This window comes from Theobroma umbraticum, unplaced genomic scaffold (genome assembly GCF_002168275.2).
Source record: "Theobroma umbraticum cultivar Fairchild unplaced genomic scaffold, ASM216827v3 scaffold_95.0, whole genome shotgun sequence".
In the NCBI taxonomy this organism is placed as follows: Eukaryota; Viridiplantae; Streptophyta; class Magnoliopsida; order Malvales; family Malvaceae; genus Theobroma; species Theobroma umbraticum.
In genome coordinates, this window is record NW_018397257.1 from 9,665,584 (window position 1) to 9,681,608 (window position 16,025).

At 37.2% G+C, this 16,025-nt stretch overlaps 5 protein-coding genes, 1 non-coding gene and 2 pseudogenes across 6 annotated transcripts; 5 read left to right on the plus strand and 3 right to left on the minus strand.

Moving 5' to 3' along the window:
• Window positions 1-1,157: 1,157 nt before the first annotated feature.
• Window positions 1,158-2,446, plus strand: LOC110411979 (universal stress protein PHOS32-like). The gene is made up of 4 exons (XM_021422364.2): window positions 1,158-1,583; window positions 1,680-1,789; window positions 1,883-2,001; window positions 2,139-2,446. Exons 1-4 carry the CDS (start codon window positions 1,409-1,411, stop codon window positions 2,227-2,229), a joined length of 495 nt encoding a protein of 164 aa, XP_021278039.1. The 5' UTR covers window positions 1,158-1,408; the 3' UTR covers window positions 2,230-2,446.
• A 270-nt stretch (window positions 2,447-2,716) lies between these two features.
• LOC110412487 (glutathione S-transferase U7-like) lies at window positions 2,717-3,527 on the minus strand (annotated as a pseudogene).
• A 1,037-nt stretch (window positions 3,528-4,564) lies between these two features.
• On the plus strand, window positions 4,565-7,626 carry LOC110412486 (ARM repeat superfamily protein). The gene is made up of 7 exons (XM_021423021.1): window positions 4,565-4,889; window positions 5,251-5,287; window positions 5,715-5,788; window positions 5,884-5,977; window positions 6,070-6,152; window positions 6,544-6,721; window positions 7,173-7,626. Exons 1-6 carry the CDS (start codon window positions 4,818-4,820, stop codon window positions 6,718-6,720), a joined length of 537 nt encoding a protein of 178 aa, XP_021278696.1. The 5' UTR covers window positions 4,565-4,817; the 3' UTR covers window position 6,721; window positions 7,173-7,626.
• A 135-nt stretch (window positions 7,627-7,761) lies between these two features.
• Window positions 7,762-11,321, plus strand: LOC110412482 (cation/H(+) antiporter 2-like). The gene is made up of 4 exons (XM_021423019.1): window positions 7,762-8,722; window positions 8,829-9,815; window positions 9,924-10,828; window positions 10,928-11,321. The coding sequence occupies exons 1-4, from the start codon at window positions 8,567-8,569 to the stop codon at window positions 11,211-11,213; spliced, it is 2,334 nt and encodes a 777-aa protein (XP_021278694.1). The 5' UTR covers window positions 7,762-8,566; the 3' UTR covers window positions 11,214-11,321.
• Window positions 11,322-11,584: 263 nt separating this feature from the next.
• Window positions 11,585-12,329, minus strand: LOC110412483 (glutathione S-transferase U7-like). Its single transcript, XM_021423020.1, has 2 exons — window positions 12,018-12,329; window positions 11,585-11,938 (listed from the first exon to the last, which is right to left on the minus strand). The coding sequence occupies exons 1-2, from the start codon at window positions 12,327-12,329 to the stop codon at window positions 11,585-11,587; spliced, it is 666 nt and encodes a 221-aa protein (XP_021278695.1).
• Window positions 12,330-12,855: 526 nt separating this feature from the next.
• Window positions 12,856-14,043, minus strand: LOC110412518 (glutathione S-transferase U7-like). Its single transcript, XM_021423063.2, has 2 exons — window positions 13,555-14,043; window positions 12,856-13,476 (listed from the first exon to the last, which is right to left on the minus strand). The coding sequence occupies exons 1-2, from the start codon at window positions 13,981-13,983 to the stop codon at window positions 13,120-13,122; spliced, it is 786 nt and encodes a 261-aa protein (XP_021278738.1). The 5' UTR covers window positions 13,984-14,043; the 3' UTR covers window positions 12,856-13,119.
• An 821-nt stretch (window positions 14,044-14,864) lies between these two features.
• LOC110412892 (uncharacterized) lies at window positions 14,865-15,936 on the plus strand (annotated as a pseudogene).
• TRNAD-GUC (transfer RNA aspartic acid (anticodon GUC)) lies at window positions 15,003-15,074 on the plus strand. The gene has a single exon. It is a non-coding gene; the product is annotated as a tRNA-Asp (tRNA).
• Window positions 15,937-16,025: the final 89 nt, after the last annotated feature.

Consider the following 16,025-nt stretch of genomic DNA (forward strand, 5'->3'; position numbering starts at 1 on the left):
CTGAGCAAAGTGGTAAACATATAATTTTTAGCCTTGTCTCTTACTTTTCAATGGATCAAGAATCACGTCAATTGGACTCTTGTATTGAAAGTTATACTCCAAATACCGCATCATGTTTAGTCCATACGTACTACTGCAGTGCTTCGACTTTGACAAATATTTTGACCACCATACATTCAAAACTAGGTGAATTAGCCTACATAAACATTGTAGCCCTTTTTCTCATAATTCTAGTAGTTTAAGAATCACCTCATTTGGAGTTTTTTAGAGAGAGATATGATCAAAAAACCGAAACATATATGAATTAAGTCATTACCATACTTATACTGGTTTTCATCAAATGAGTCTTTTTCATCAATTTCTTACAAAAGTCATAAGAAAAATTAGTAATAACTACTCTTAAAGTAATTTAAAACAAAACAACATAAAATTTAACAAAAATAACTTAAATTAATCACTTAACAAGTAATCAAAACTTAAATTAGAAAAACACCTAAAATACTAAAATCTGAATCTAAAATCTCAAAGATCTAGCTACTTAAGCCCCAAAATGTATTAAAATAACTCAATATAATAGAGTTATCATCATATAAATAAAAACGAACTTTTTTTTTTCTTAATACAGAGGCATGGTTTACGCAAGTATGATTAAATGGACTCAACCAAAGAAAATCCTTCAAGTTTCAGCTAAGGATTATTGGTGTGGAGAGAAGACACGAGCTGAACAAATGACCTTTCACCTAGAGTCAACCTATATCATCTCTAGACTCTAAGCATCAAGGATAAGGGTGTGGTGAGAGCGTGGAACTTATGACTTTAAGCTGGGAGCATATATTCTCATTGACGTGAGATTAACATGGTTCATTTCTAGAAGGCTGACATCCTCTCTTACTTCAATAAGAGCTTACTATCTTTAGAGACTCTGATATCAACTCTCTCATTTCAAATCAGTCTAATACTAATTCATGTGAGATATTAACTCATGTAGTGACCTGTGATATTATTCTTCTTCTGTTCTTGATTACAAAACTGAACTGGGAATTACAAAAGCATATCAAAGTTTACCGGTTTTCTAATTCTCTGATGCAAAAGTTTAACATGGAGAATTTTCCCTGTATTATTATACTATTCGACTAAGAATAGTTGAATAGTTTAGTAGTACAATCCTGGCAGCAATCCCACGTGACACAGCTTGGCAAGGCAATCCAACGATCCTGACTATGTGCTTTGGCCTTCACAAAAAGGAAACCGTAGAAAAGAATAAAAAAAGGCCGTTCAACTAATTTAAGCAGAAGCATCTAAAAAGCTTCCTCCTGTTTCCTCAAAACTGTTGCTTGGAATTCAAAGCCTTGTTCCTCTGCTTAGATTTTTGTTACTCTTTCTGGGCTCGAATTCTTAAGGAGAAAAGATGACAAAAGAAAGGAAAATTGGTGTAGCCGTGGATTTCTCCAAGGGAAGCAAATTAGCTCTCCAATGGGCCGTTGACAATCTGCTAGACAAAGGTGATACCCTGTATCTCATCCATGTCAAGCCCCAACAGAGTGACGAGTCCCGCAACCTTCTTTGGTCAACCACCGGCTCACGTAAGTGACTGTACAGTTTGATTCAATTTTTGATCAAGTTTTATGCTATGATCATTTGTATTCCACGATGTTTGATTAAATTATATTAAATTGTAGCTCTGATTCCTTTGGCGGAGTTTCGTGAGGAGGAGGTGATGCAGAAGTACGAGGTTAACCTTGATCCTGAGGTTCTGGACTTGGTTGATACTGCTTCCAGGCAGAAGCAGGTTTCCCCTGGCAGTTCAATGTGTATTTCTCCTTCTGTTCTTTGTCATTATTTCTTGATCTTTGATCTGATTTTGCTCTCGTATCCATTACAGGTGACTATTGTGGCAAAGATTTACTGGGGTGATGCCAGAGACAGAATCTGTGAAGCTGTTGGAGACTTGAAGCTTGACTGTTTGGTCATGGGTAGCCGAGGACTTGGCACCATCCAAAGGTAAATCTTTATGATCTTCCTGGTAATTAAAGGGTGGATTGTTTTGGTTCAAGATCATTCATAGATAAATAACCCCATCGAGCTGTTTTTTATTCATGTTACATTGAATTTGATATTCCGATTTTTATTTGAAATAGGGTACTGATTGGGAGTGTGAGCAACTATGTGATGGTACATGCTACTTGCCCTGTAACAATCGTCAAGGATCCCAGTGCTCATGGTTTTTGACAAGAAAGTCTGATTTAGTTTTCTGCAAAGTATTGTATCTTCGAAAATAATCGGTGATCTCATCTCTCTTTGGGGATACATGGATATCTTGATTGTTAAGGTGTGCTGAGATCTTGAGAGTGCTTTCTGCTTTCCAAAGCTGTTTCCATGATTAAACCTTGTATCTACATGGTTTATAGTTGCATTAAATAACAAACTTTTGCTTCCTATTATTTTATTTATTGGCCTAGTGAACAATCTACCTATTGAACTCTCTGTATGTTCCAAGTCTTTGTTATAGACAGCAATCCTCCATTACTAGAGAAAAATTATATATATTTCAACTACAGAATGGTTAAAGTATATATCCACGTATGCAACTTATTGGGATTCAAACTTCTTTCTATCAAAGAAACCCTGCAAATTAGCATGATCCATGACTTTACTGCCTATGAAGTTTGAACTCCTGGAATCGAATTAACCTGTTGGATTTTGGCAGCTTCAATTTTCTTTACCCGATATCATGAATGAAATATTCCCTCTGTGGGAGATCAATCATGGGAGATGGCATCCCGCTCTTGATTCTGAAGCAGCTTTTGTGGCTTCATAGCGAGCTCTAACGTAGTTTACGTGTTTCCCCTTTGGAGGCCTCCATACATTGGCTACATCGATATTTTGCATCTTTAAAATCCATTTGCATAAAATGGGAAACCTCTCTTCGGTGACCAACTCCAGGCCCACTACTTCTCCCACCACTTCAAACCAGAAAGCTATAACAAATGCAGCAATGTCCAAGTATCCAATGCTATCACCTCCAAAGAAGACCTTCCCGTGGAGCTCATTCTCAAGCATTTTCAGCTGCTGACAACATTCTTCCACCGCGTGCTCTCGTTCCTTCCCTTCAGCCAAGTTAGCCTTCTTAGCTCTGGGCTGGATCTGCAAACAAGAATAAAAGAACATCAGAAACAATATAGAACTCTATGGCATATAAATCAAATTCAATATCACTTTTCATCTATGAACTTAGCCCAGAAGCGGGCCGTGGCTCTTTCATAAGGATCCTAAGGCAAAAGAGGGTTATTTTTCCAGGTCTCATCTATGTACTCAAGAATGACAGGTGACTCCAAGATTGGTTTTCCATTGTGCACAAGCACAAGGATTTTCTTACTGACAGGATTGAGTTCCAGAAGCAACTTGCTCTTGCTTGAAAGGTTTTCTTCAATGTATTCGAAAGGAATTCCTTTCAGCTTAAGGGCTAGCTCAATTCTTCGATTATAAGCACTTGCCCACATGCCAAATAACTTCACTTCTTCTGCCATCTCAGTTCTGCTCCATGGAGAAATGAGGAGCAAATGGTTACTTTGTCTAGTTTCCTATGAACTTGTTGCATTTCATTAAATGAAAGATTTCTTGGCCTACAAGGCCGTGAAATTCGTCAGCTAGTGGGTTATTGGCAAAGCCTTTTCCTCCTTAATCCCTGAAAGGACCACAAGATTGTCAACTTCCATGAATGATTGAACTTAATTTAACCCATAAATATAAAACTCTTAATGACTGCTTTAATAGTTTATTTATATAGAATCCATTATATATAGTAAATTATAAAAGATAAAGTTTATTTACTTCATTGTTTTAATTTATTTTTTACACGACACTTTATGATTTTCTATTTCCCTATTAATATCAGCATAAAAACTTTGATAGTACATTGGTTAAGGATAAGGAGGACTAAAATTAGATTATAATGCCTGCTTGGTCCTAATTAATAATTAATTAGACATTGGGTTTATATAATAACCATTTTGACAACTTGCAAATTTTTTCTAATGTTTTTATTTTATTCTAATGATTCCATAACATGATTTTAACCTAAAAATAGTTTATGGCTGCATGCATTATATGATATTGCACATCATACATATGATACAAATATAATTGTTAAAATCTATATAACAATTCAAGTCAATCACTACTACTAACTTAAGTTTAAACTTTGAAGATCATACGATTTAGATCCTCATAGTACTTATCATGAATTATAAGTTAAATATGATATTATAAGAAACTTAAAATTAGTCAAATTTTAACTTTGGGCATAATTTGTTTTTGGTACAACTTTAGGGATAATTTCAAAAAAAAAATTGCAATTTCAGGAGGAATTAGGGTCACAATTAAACCATATTAGAAAAATAATTGAAGGATTTTCTTTTAATTCATAAAATTCAATCTTTTTTTTGGAATAAGAGAGTCAACACAAATGAAAGTAAAACACTTTATTTGATTAAAGTAAGTTAATTTTTAATATAAAAAATACCCAAAAAAAAAAGTCATGTTTTATTAAAAGGCTCATGTATTCTTTTTCCGACCGTCTTCTCATTCCCTGCCCTCCTCCGGTAGTTTTGTGGAATCTCACAGGGAGCAAAACCCAGCAAAGCAATACTCTAAAAGCCCCAAATTTCCTTCTTTTGAGCCTTTTTAAGGCTTCCCTTCTGCCCACTTGAATCAGTTTGTGAGCTTTGTTGTTAAACTTGGGTTAAAAAAAAATTGCAAACTTTGACCTTTTCTAAAGTTGCACTCCACTGTATTGTAAATTCATATAAACAGCCCACATGTTTACCAACGATCAAAGGCAGGGAGACAGAACTGGAAAGTATGGAACTCCAAGGCTGCAATATCTGCAGGTAACCTTTAGAGACATACAGAGGATGTACAGCTTTCAACTAGAACGGCATGTTCAGAAGTGTGTCGTTTGTAAAATTTGCAACGCTACAAAAATAACTGCGGATGTCAAGTGGGCCAGAAAAAAGCCCTTGTTATTTCTGTGATTATTGCTATGCGCTTCTTCACTGGAACAATGAGTCTCTTCTATATGGCGAATTTTCTGTGTATGATAATGAGCATGATTAGATATCGAATGTTTCAAAAAAAAATAATATTGGGTATCTGTATTTAGACACCAAGATTTCTGGGTATAAAATTTCATGTTAAAGAGCATATGTGGGAGCAATTTATTAATACTTGTTTTTTCCCATTTCACTTTAGGAACTGGTGAGTCAGTTTCAGAACACAACTGATGAAGGTATGCTGCATTATTTATAATAACTTCTTTCCTGCATTGATTATGTTGCCAATAATCTTGCCCTTCGTTAAAGAATATGAATTTCGTTAACTATCTTAACTTTCCTTCTGGTCATCTCTGTGTAGTGCAGACTAATTCATATTATCATAAGAGTTAGTACAATTTTTTTCAGACAGTGTTACATGCTTGGGGAGTTCGGTTTAATTGCTTTTCTGAAATGAGTGGTAGCCAAATCAGATATTTTTGGCTTCTGTATGCTTGTTTAATAGATTATTTAGAATGTACTTACATATAATGTCTGTAATCTTTGACATGTCAGGTTTAGCGTCTTGCACCTTGGTAATGTTGTATTAAAATTTGACCCCTACTAATCCATTAGATCCTCTGTTTCACAGCGCCTTAACTGATGGGGTACTTGTGTTCACAGAAACAAAAGAGAAGATTGCCGCCAATTTGGCAAACTTTGCTTATGATCCATATAACTATTCATTCTTGCGCCAGGTTCAAAACCCAATGTTTTATGAAATAATTTGTCCTCAATGAGTAATGTCTTTCATTTACTTTTCTACCACACTAACATCTTACTTTCCAAACAGCTCAATGTTTTGGAACTCTTCCTAGACTGCATAACAGAACCAAATGAGAAGCTTGCGGAATTTGGAATTGGAGGTATCTGCAATTCTTGTGTAGGTAAGTCTGGGCTTTTAATTCTTAAATTATGGTTTTCTATCTTCTTATTGATGATAACCTTTGCATTATGAGTACATTTTTTTCCTTTGCAGATCCAGCAAATGCTGCTATTATCACTCAGTGTGATGGAATCCCTCTTGTCATTCAGTGTTTATCAAGCCCAGTCAGAAATACAGTGAGTGGAAAAACTCCTGTTCTTGGTTATCTCTTTTTTTTTTCCCCTAATTGTTTCGAGTTCCTAGAGATAGAACTTGGCATGGTGCATTGTACTAAATTCATTATAAAACCTCTCTCTCACTCCCTCCCTCTCTAAGTTTGTATGTAAGACAGAACTTGGGAGTTTAACTTATGGTGCACATCTAACTAGCATCTAGTTTTTACTTACTGGGATTGATTCATCTCAGGAAAAAAATATAGTATTAGGGAACTTCACAAGGCCTACTTATATTGGGGAGCTACATCCATTATGATCTTTACCTGCTGTGAATTAATGCAGGAATTTGATGTATTAAAGCTGCTTGTGTTTAACTATGCTACATCTGAGAAACATAATAATTGACTGTCAGGTGAATTACGCTCTGGGGGCCCTTTATTATCTTTGTAACAAGTCTAACAGGGAGGAGATTCTAAAGCCTGAAGTGGTTGATGTCATTGAGAGGTATGCTGCAGCTCAGACTGTAACTGTAAGCTTCAGTAATCTGGCCAAGGCATTTCTGGACAAGCATGTCTCTAAGGACAAGTAAGGTATGAATCCCACTTTTCAGCTATGATGTTTAATGGTGTGGATTGATTTCTTCCTGAACAGAGTATATTGAAAATCTGATTTTGAAGTGCATGGCAACTAGAGCTTTCTGGTCTGTCTCCCCTTTATACTTTTTCACTCAATTGAACTACTTTCCATCAGCACTGGATTAGATTAGGCTGTGTTCTGTCACTTCTTGAAAAGCTTGAAGAATTTATCACCATTTTTATCATGTTCTCGTCAACCTCTTGGAACTTAGGATTTTTAGAAATAATCTTGTGTTTCAGAAACGAATCAGCAACATTGTACCAAAGAGATGTTTTTTTTATTCAAATCTGTTACTTTAAAAGTCAGGACCCATCAAAATGGCAGCCATAACCAAAATAATACTCTTAGTTATGAATTTATAATGAACCAGTTATCAGAGACCAAACATTAGTTATATGTACGCAGGTCACAGCTGCAGAACTTACAGAAGACGTATACTGGTGCTCTTATTCATCAGGAAAGAGGCATACAGCATTCAGTTTACCCAGAATGTATGCTAGTATCTGCAAGACCAGGCAAAGTTGGTATACCACTATTCCGTGTATCAATGGTGGGTAGCTGTTTAACAATGTAACTATTTAGGTGGAATTACTGGGATCTTTATCTGCCTGTCATCAGGACATCAGAAGAGTTTGAAGTTTATGATTATTGCAGCTTCTTCCTAAGTGGCAACCATAAAACTAAACATCAGACCACAAAAAGCTTTGCTCAAAGGCCAGAACCAACCAAATATTCATTCGAGTTTTAGGAAAGGAAACCCGATTGACCCTGTATGCATCTGACAAACAAGGTGCCATTATTACAAGATTTTGTGAAATTTGATCTGAGGTGCATGTATCCTTACATTTGATATGTTAAACTTTTTTTTTTTATTGAAAGTTAACTCTGATTCATTTCATGGTAGGATAAACCTTAAACTTACAAAAGACAGGCAGTAAACTTAGAGGGATTCAGCCGAGTTACAAACCCTGGAATGGCTTACAAAAATACAACCGTCAGAAACCCTGTGAAGCTATACAGAATTCACAAAACCTTATCCACAACCTCGAAAGTTATACAAATTAGGTATTCCTCAACAAGTCAAATCTAGAGAAGTAAGAATGACAAACATTGCCTGCAGGCCTGTTTCCTCTTCTTACCTCTCCACATGCCCTATGAAATAAGCAGAATCGAGATCTATTACTGTTCAGCACTTCCAATCATCATAACAACAATAATCTGTATGAAGCAAGAAAGAGCATTTTACCATATCCACCCAAGTTCCCAGTAACCTAGGATCGTCAAGGATAAATGCACAGCAACTCATTGGATCTGTCAACACCTAGTTTATTATTGACAATTTGGAGGTTTTTTGCATGAGTTAAGCTGTTGCTGGTTATTTCTTGATTATATACCATAATCATATAAACGTACTGGCTATAATGCACATGAAAACATATTAACATTTTCATCAGCATGCACTTGCGCGTTTGACTTTGATTTAATAGCATGTCTCTTTTTTTTCAAAAAGTTAATTTCAGCCATACAAAAATTATTTAAAAACTGCAAAACATAAAAATCACAGGCAGTTATGCAGAGAGAGAGAGAGAGAGAGAGAGATTTTCAAGGAAATAAAGGGGAAGAGAGAAAATCAAGGACCATCAGACCTGATTTTCTCTTACCTCTATGGTTTCCACTTTGACTAATCCTGCAAAACACTTTTCAATCTTGTTTTTACTTTCTTTTATTTCCTCAAATGTTTATGTGCTTCCAACTTAAAATTGCTATTATATCTTCTTTCTTACCATTCGTAAACCAGCATGGATATCATACACAAACGTTTATGCCTTGATCAATACTCATTCAACCCTTTGGTCACGGCATTGACGCAGACCTCTTGCATTCTTGCCATCTCCCATTTCTTCCACCTTCTCCTCAAGCCTGTGGGACAACCAGGACCAGTTGCACAAGTTCTAGTAAGAAAAACTTTCCTCTCTAGAAAAAACAAAATGCAGGATTAAGTTGTTACAACATGATCTCTCAGGCTAGACATTTTATGTGGTTTTATCTCTTATGTATCAGGCTGGAGTAGTCTTAGGCCCCTCGGTATTGTGCCGTATTCATCACATTAGGGAATTCTTCATTCAGCCTACTTCTGCGGATTATTATCAGTTTTTCTCATACTTGTTTGAGATTATATTTATGTTCTTAATCGGTTTGGAGACAGATATATCTTTTTCAAAGTGCAACTTGTATGTAGCAAGCATTATTGCTTATAGTGGTTTGATCTTAAATAGCATCCTTGGAGCAGCTTTGAGCCCACTTTTCATCAAACTACTGAGAATCCCTGACAAGAAGATACAATTTGCCACCATTATCATGATGATCCTAGCGAACTCAGCGTCTCTTGTTGTGATTCGATTAGTAGCTGATTTGAAGCTCGACACTTCAGATGTAGGAAGATTGGCAGTAACTTCTTCTTTGGTCAATGAAATGTCATGTGTTCTTGTAGCTTCTCTATATCAGGCTGTGGGTTCATGGAAAAGTTTTTCTTTCTTATTTCTCACCTTTCTTGTAACCGGATCGCTTATTGGTTTGAACCAATACTTGGCCTTATGGATTAACAAGTCGGACAGGGAAAACAAATACGTGGGCAATGCGTATGTTTCATTTATTTTTTTCCTGATTCTGGTGTTATCGTTTATTGTTGAAACATGTGGATATAGCAGCACGATTTCTTGTTTCTTTGTTGGTTTGATGTTCCCTAGAAAAGGAAAAACATGTAGGACACTGTTGTCCAAACTCAGTTATCTTGTTCACAACTTCTTACTTCCAATTTATTTCGGATACATTGGGTTTCAGTTTGATGTAAATTATTTGAACAGTATTGCCACCATCATTACGGTTGTTGTTATGATCCTGTTGAACTTCGGGGGCAAACTTGTCAGCACCTTAGCAGCTTGCCATTACTTAAAGATCCCACTGAATGAAGGATTCATGTTTTCTTTGATACTCAGCTTGAAGGGCCATTTCGATCTTCAACTTATCAATGTAGAACCAAACTCCAGGGTTAGTTTTTCTTTACCTGATAGTATGATCTTATTCCTAAACTCTCAAAAGAAACAAAGTGTTGCCTTTTGGTAGGCTTATTCTCTGTTTTCGTCACTATTGCTGCAGTTATGGTGGAATCCGTATGTCCATAGTGTGCTGTTGTCCACAGTGGTGCTTGACACGGTTATTGGAGGGATCATAGTTGCTTTTACAGTAAAAAGAGAAGAAAAATCCTTATCTCACAAACAAACCTCACTTGAATTGCATGACCCGGAGTCTGAACTCCGAATTCTGGCTTGCACCTATGGCTCAAGGCATTCTTCAGGAGCACTCGGACTAATTTCAGCTTTGGGTGGATCAAAAAGAGCAATAGTCACCCCTTACTTGATGCACCTGGTTGAACTCCCGGAGAAGCGTAAAACCAATCTGATGTACCACCAACTTGCTGAGGGTGATCAATACAGTGACGAAGATGACTATGGTGGAGATGATGTTGTTGAGATAAATGATGCTGTGGACACCTTTACCTCTGAGACAAAAATTTTGATCAACATTGTTAAGGCTGTGTCATCTTTTGCATCCTTGTACGAGGATGTGTGTACTGGTGCTGAGGACAGGCGTATATCTATTATATTCCTTCCATTTCACAAGCATCAACGCATTGATGGCAATATGGAGATTGACAAGGAAGGGATTAGAGCAACTAACCAGAGGGTTCTGCGCCATGCTCCGTGCTCGGTTGGGATTCTTGTGGACCGAACAGTAACTGGATTCCAGCAACCACATGGCTCCAACTCGGTGCAACATGTAGCAACTTTGTTCTTTGGAGGCCCCGATGATAGAGAGGCATTGGCATTTTCCAAGTGGATAAGCAGCCATCCACAAGTTAACTTGACACTCATCAGATTCCTCCCAGTAAGAGAACAGATTTCAGGAAGTCATAACCAGGACAATGAGTTCTTATTGACTGTGTCAACTAGCAATTCTCAGACTGTGATAGACAATGCCTCTCTGGTAGAATTCTATAACAGGTTACATTAACAAAAACATTCAGCTCTCCAGTCCCCCCTCCGTGATTATTTGCTTACAAATTTTGACAGTGAAACCTTATTTTTTTTTCCCATGATCAGGTATATTGCTTCAGGTAAAGCTAATTACACAGAGAAGCATGTTAGCAATGGGGGAGAAACTGTGGCAGCTTTAACAGAATTAAGAAAAGTGTATTCCTTAATTATAGTTGGAAAGGGTGGAAGAGGGAATTCATCGATAACAACTTTGAGTGACTGGGAGGAGTGTCCAGAGCTCGGAACAGTAGGGGATTTTTTGGCTTCTACAGATTTCAACACCAATGCTTCAATTCTAGTCATTCAAAAACATCAGCACACCACTGATGATAGCTTCAGAGGTGACCACTGAATGTAATTGTATTTCCAAGTTAGTCATGAAAGTTTTAGCTGTTCTCATAGGTGTTAGTTTAATTCAAATGTAGGGGTGAGGATAAAGCACATATTCAAAGATGTAGAAATTCATGCGGAACATCTTACATAGTTCCTTCAGGTTCACTTCCTATCCATGAAAAATATACTAATATAACTACAAAGAAAGAAATTGTCTGCACTTAGTCAGCAAACTTCTCTGCAGCAGAACTTTCCTGAAGGTACATTATTATCACTTCAATTAAGGAAACTTTATCAAACGATGTAACTGTAATCTCAACAAGTTGAAGGAATACATCAGACGTTTAAAGGGACATAATCTTAGCCGTAGTAGAGGAGTTCAACAGGACTTTATTTGGAAGCAGATTTTAAGGATTCTCTGCGGAGTCTAATCAAATCATGATGTTTCTCCTTTGGGATCCGGCATTCATTGACAGCTTCGATTTTTATGAGCTTTTCAATCCATTCAGATATAATTGGAAATTTCTCTGTCGTTAGTGCTTGTACTCCTGAAGCCTCTCCTGCACTATAAAACCAGAATAAAACATGTGCAACAATGTCCAGGTATCCAATACTCTGACCTGCAAAAAATTCCTTCCCCTTGAGCTCATTCTCCAGAATTTTCAGCTGCTGATGCACTTCTTCAACACCCTGCTCTTGTTCCTTTCCTGTGCTATGAGAAACCTTCGCTGCTGTTGGTAAGAGCTGCAGACAGAAAGCCATATACATCTGGTAAACTGATTGTTCAAAACGAAATGATAGAAGAGTGGAATGTAATATACACCTTCTCGTCTATGAATTTAGCCCAGAAACGAGCCATGGCTCTCTCATAGGGATCCTGAGGCAAAATAGGATTGTTTGTCCAAGTCTCATCAAGGTACTCAAGAATGACTAATGATTCTGCAAGTGGTTTTTCCTTATGCACAAGAAGAGGGACTTTCTTATGGATGGGATTATACTTGAGAAGCGAAGGACTCTTATTGGATAAGTCTTCTTCAATATATTCATAGGGTATTCCTTTGAGTTTCAGGGCTAGCTCAACTCTGCGGCTGAAAGGGCTTGCCCACATGCCAAATAGCTTCACTTCTTCGGCCATAGTTCTTCTTGGGTTTTGAAAGGCTATGGGATAAATGATTTACTGTTGTTCCCCCTTAGTTGATAACATGTTACTCTTATAGCTTAATAGACCTCTAGCATAAACCGATTGCTGCATGGTTCTAAACCTGAGCCATCCAAAAATTTGGCTGTTCAGCTCCTAGGATTGCACGATGTTGCCTAACAACCATCGGAGACTAGATACATGACACCATTAATATATTTTTCCTATACTCTCTAGGTGATACCATTTGTATATTTATGTTTTGCCTAGGAATACACACATACATCCGAGGGTAATCTATTAACTAGATGGCCGTGAAATTAATCAGAAAATTGCTTACACTTATGTGTGAGGAAGTTATGTTTTGGCTTGTCCCAAATTGAATCGCTATAACCTAAAACCAACCACATAACGACTCATGAGGTTAATTAGGAATAATCCATCAAGCATCATAAGTTCATTTTCTAACGCCAAAGGAACCAAAGAAATGTGGAATCCTTTTTCTTAGTCTGGAATACCGTAATCTTGCTGATGTTAACAATCAGCAACCTTTATTTAGCTTGAATTTCTGTCTATGGAAAGTTTTACAATTTAGGAAGTTGCTTGCGGCAGTAAAAACTGCTGTACTGCATCAGCAAATTGCTCTGCAGCTCAGCTGACAAGAGGTACATAAAATTTCAACTTGAATAAAACAAGTCTTATTCTCTTCTATAAGCAGAATATATAATAAACAATAGCATATATAGAACCTCATGATCTCAATCCTGACAGGGTCATTCTAAAGGCTTTACTTAGATGCAGATTTTAAGGCTTCCAGGCGGGTTCTGATGTACTCAAGATGTTTCTCTTTTGGGATCCGGCATTCCTTGACAGCATCAATTTCAAATACCTTTCCAATCCATCCGAATATAATCGGAAATTTCTCTTGTGTGAACATATCAACTCCCAAAGCCTCCTGCACGTTTCCAAACCAGAATACTAAAACACTGGCAACAATATCCAGATATCCGATGCTAGGACCTGAAAAATATTCCTTCCCTTGGAGCTCACTCTCTAGCAGTTTCAGCTGCTCAGTTATTTCATCAATGACCTGCTCTTTTTCCTTCCCTGAGGCGAAACTAACCTTCCTGGCTGTCATCAAAAGCTGCAAACAAATGACCCCAAAAACTGATTATATTCATTGTTTCAACAGAGAATTAAGAAAAGGTCGAGCTCAATATACCTTTTCATCTATAAACTTAGCCCAGAAGCGAGCCATGGCTCTGTCATAAGGATCTTGAGGCAAAATAGGATTGTTTGTCCAGGTCTCATCGATGTACTCCATAATGACTAATGATTCTGCTATTGGTTTTCCATTGTGGACAAGGACAGGAATTTTCTGATGAACCGGGTTATACTTGAGAAGCAAACAACTCTTGCTGGATAGGTCTTCTTCAACGTATTGGAATGGTATTCCTTTAAGTTTCAGGGCTAGTTCAACCCTGCGGCTATAAGGGCTTGCCCACATGCCAAAGAGCTTCACTTCATCTTCATCAGCCATAGTTTGTTGCAGTTTTGAAGTGAAATTAGCTAAAACTGGTTTCCTTCTTATAGCTGTCGCAATTCCAACATTCCTTTCACATGAAGAGATCATCACATGAATCTCAGCCATCCAAAAAGCTGACAGTTCAACCACTAGAACCTCAGCCCCTTGAATTGCACAATGCAGTCTAAGTGGATGACATTGAAAAACAGGAAAAATTAATAGCACTATTTGTATACTCTATTTTTGGATTAGCTTGGACAATATCAGCCATTTCTAAATTTATATTATATACATATGTCTACTTGAAGTCTATATTTCCATGATTGGCGGCACAATTAACGATGGTGGCTGTGGCTCATTGGCTCCGATTCTTTGGTTGGAGGCTGAGGCTGATTTCTAGTTAGCTCTCAATTTTCAATGTAATCCTGATATAGTTTAAACTAACTCCACAAACCAATTTATATATTTGTCAATCTTTTAACAATAAATAAAAATCAACTTTATGTTCGGATCACTCAACTTATAATCAATATTCAACTAATATATGCAATTTGTACTTTCTTTGGACATCGCATAAAAAGCTAACTTAATGTAATTTGTATTTGAGATAACTATAATTATTCAAGTTTAACACAACTGCTCTAGTAACTTTTCTAACCTAATGTGAGATGGGGTGTAAAAACTCACTCACTCACTCAAATCCTTCTCCGGATTAAGACCTCACTAACATAATGTCAAAACTCACAACAACTTAGTACATTCTTTAATAACAATTCAAGTTTAAATACTATTGACCTAATAATTTTTCGAACCTAAATCACGTGATTTTAAAAGCTTAAACTCAATTAATTAATAGTAATTGATTTAAATCTTACATAAATCTTAACAATTACATTCATATATGATACAATATATATCGTATAAACTATATTATAACATAATTTAAAAAAACTGTAATTATAGTTTGATCTAACTTGTATACTTGCTTTTCTACTATAAAGCTTCCGTTGTACTAGTACATTTGTCTTATCCCAAACCAATAATCCAAAACCTACCAATCAACTACTCATTCTTTAAGTCTATGCAAAATAATGAAAATACAATAAAGCATCGTCAGTAAATAAAATTTCAGTAATATTAACAAGGTCGTTGTAGTATAGTGGTAAGTATTCCCGCCTGTCACGCGGGTGACCCGGGTTCGATCCCCGGCAACGGCGGTATGTTTTTCCTTTTCTTAATAGCTGCAAATACCTTTCCGTGGCGGGAAATCCACGCTAACAGAAAAACAAACCCAAAAGTTTTCTCTACTTTTTCTTCAATTCTTATTTCAATCTGCAAAGCAACCGTCAGTTCCCATTCCAAAACCCCCCAATTTGCTACCCCGAGAACATGTTTCCGCTTAAATTTCTCTTTTCTCCTCCACGTTCCTCCGCCCCATTACCGCCGACGACATACACAGTCCGCCGCCGCATGATCAGCAGCACCACCATCCACATAATGGCACTAGACGGGATAGTTAACGTCAACTCACTCTTCACCTTCGCTTTATTCCTTGGCCTTGCATGGTACCCCACCCCCACCCTCATAGACCCCAGCTCCCCCGCCTGTGCCGCTGACTCCAACGTCGCCGAGAATCTCATTGCATGCCACGTGTACTCATTCAGCTCCTTCCTCTTCTCTAGCCTCATTGCATCAGCCATCAAACAAGCCATAAAAATAAGCAAAGATAGCAAAGACGTAACAGGGCATGGAGTTGGCGCCAGTCTTGGGGATGTGAACTTCGTGGCTGAGGGTTGGGATGTTGGTTTCGGGTTTTGGTTCGGTTTTTGGATGTGGGTTTCTGATGATAGCTCTGGTGGCTATGGTTCAGATTAAGTTGGGGACTCTGAGTTGTGGGAGTCTTTACACTTTCGCTGCTATTGGTCCTTTGGTAGTTTTGGTCCCTTTGGCTCTGCTTATCTACATTTCTCTTGTGATTTATGCCTTTACTCGCTAAAAATGAGTATATCTATAAAGACTATGGAATTCTTTGTTCTCCATATTTTGTTTTCATAATTTGGATGATTACATGATTTTGCTTGTCTTGGATTCAATGCCACCAGAGATGAATTTTTGCTACTAATCAAACATTTCAGCTATAAAACTATGTACTTTAACATGGAAATTCA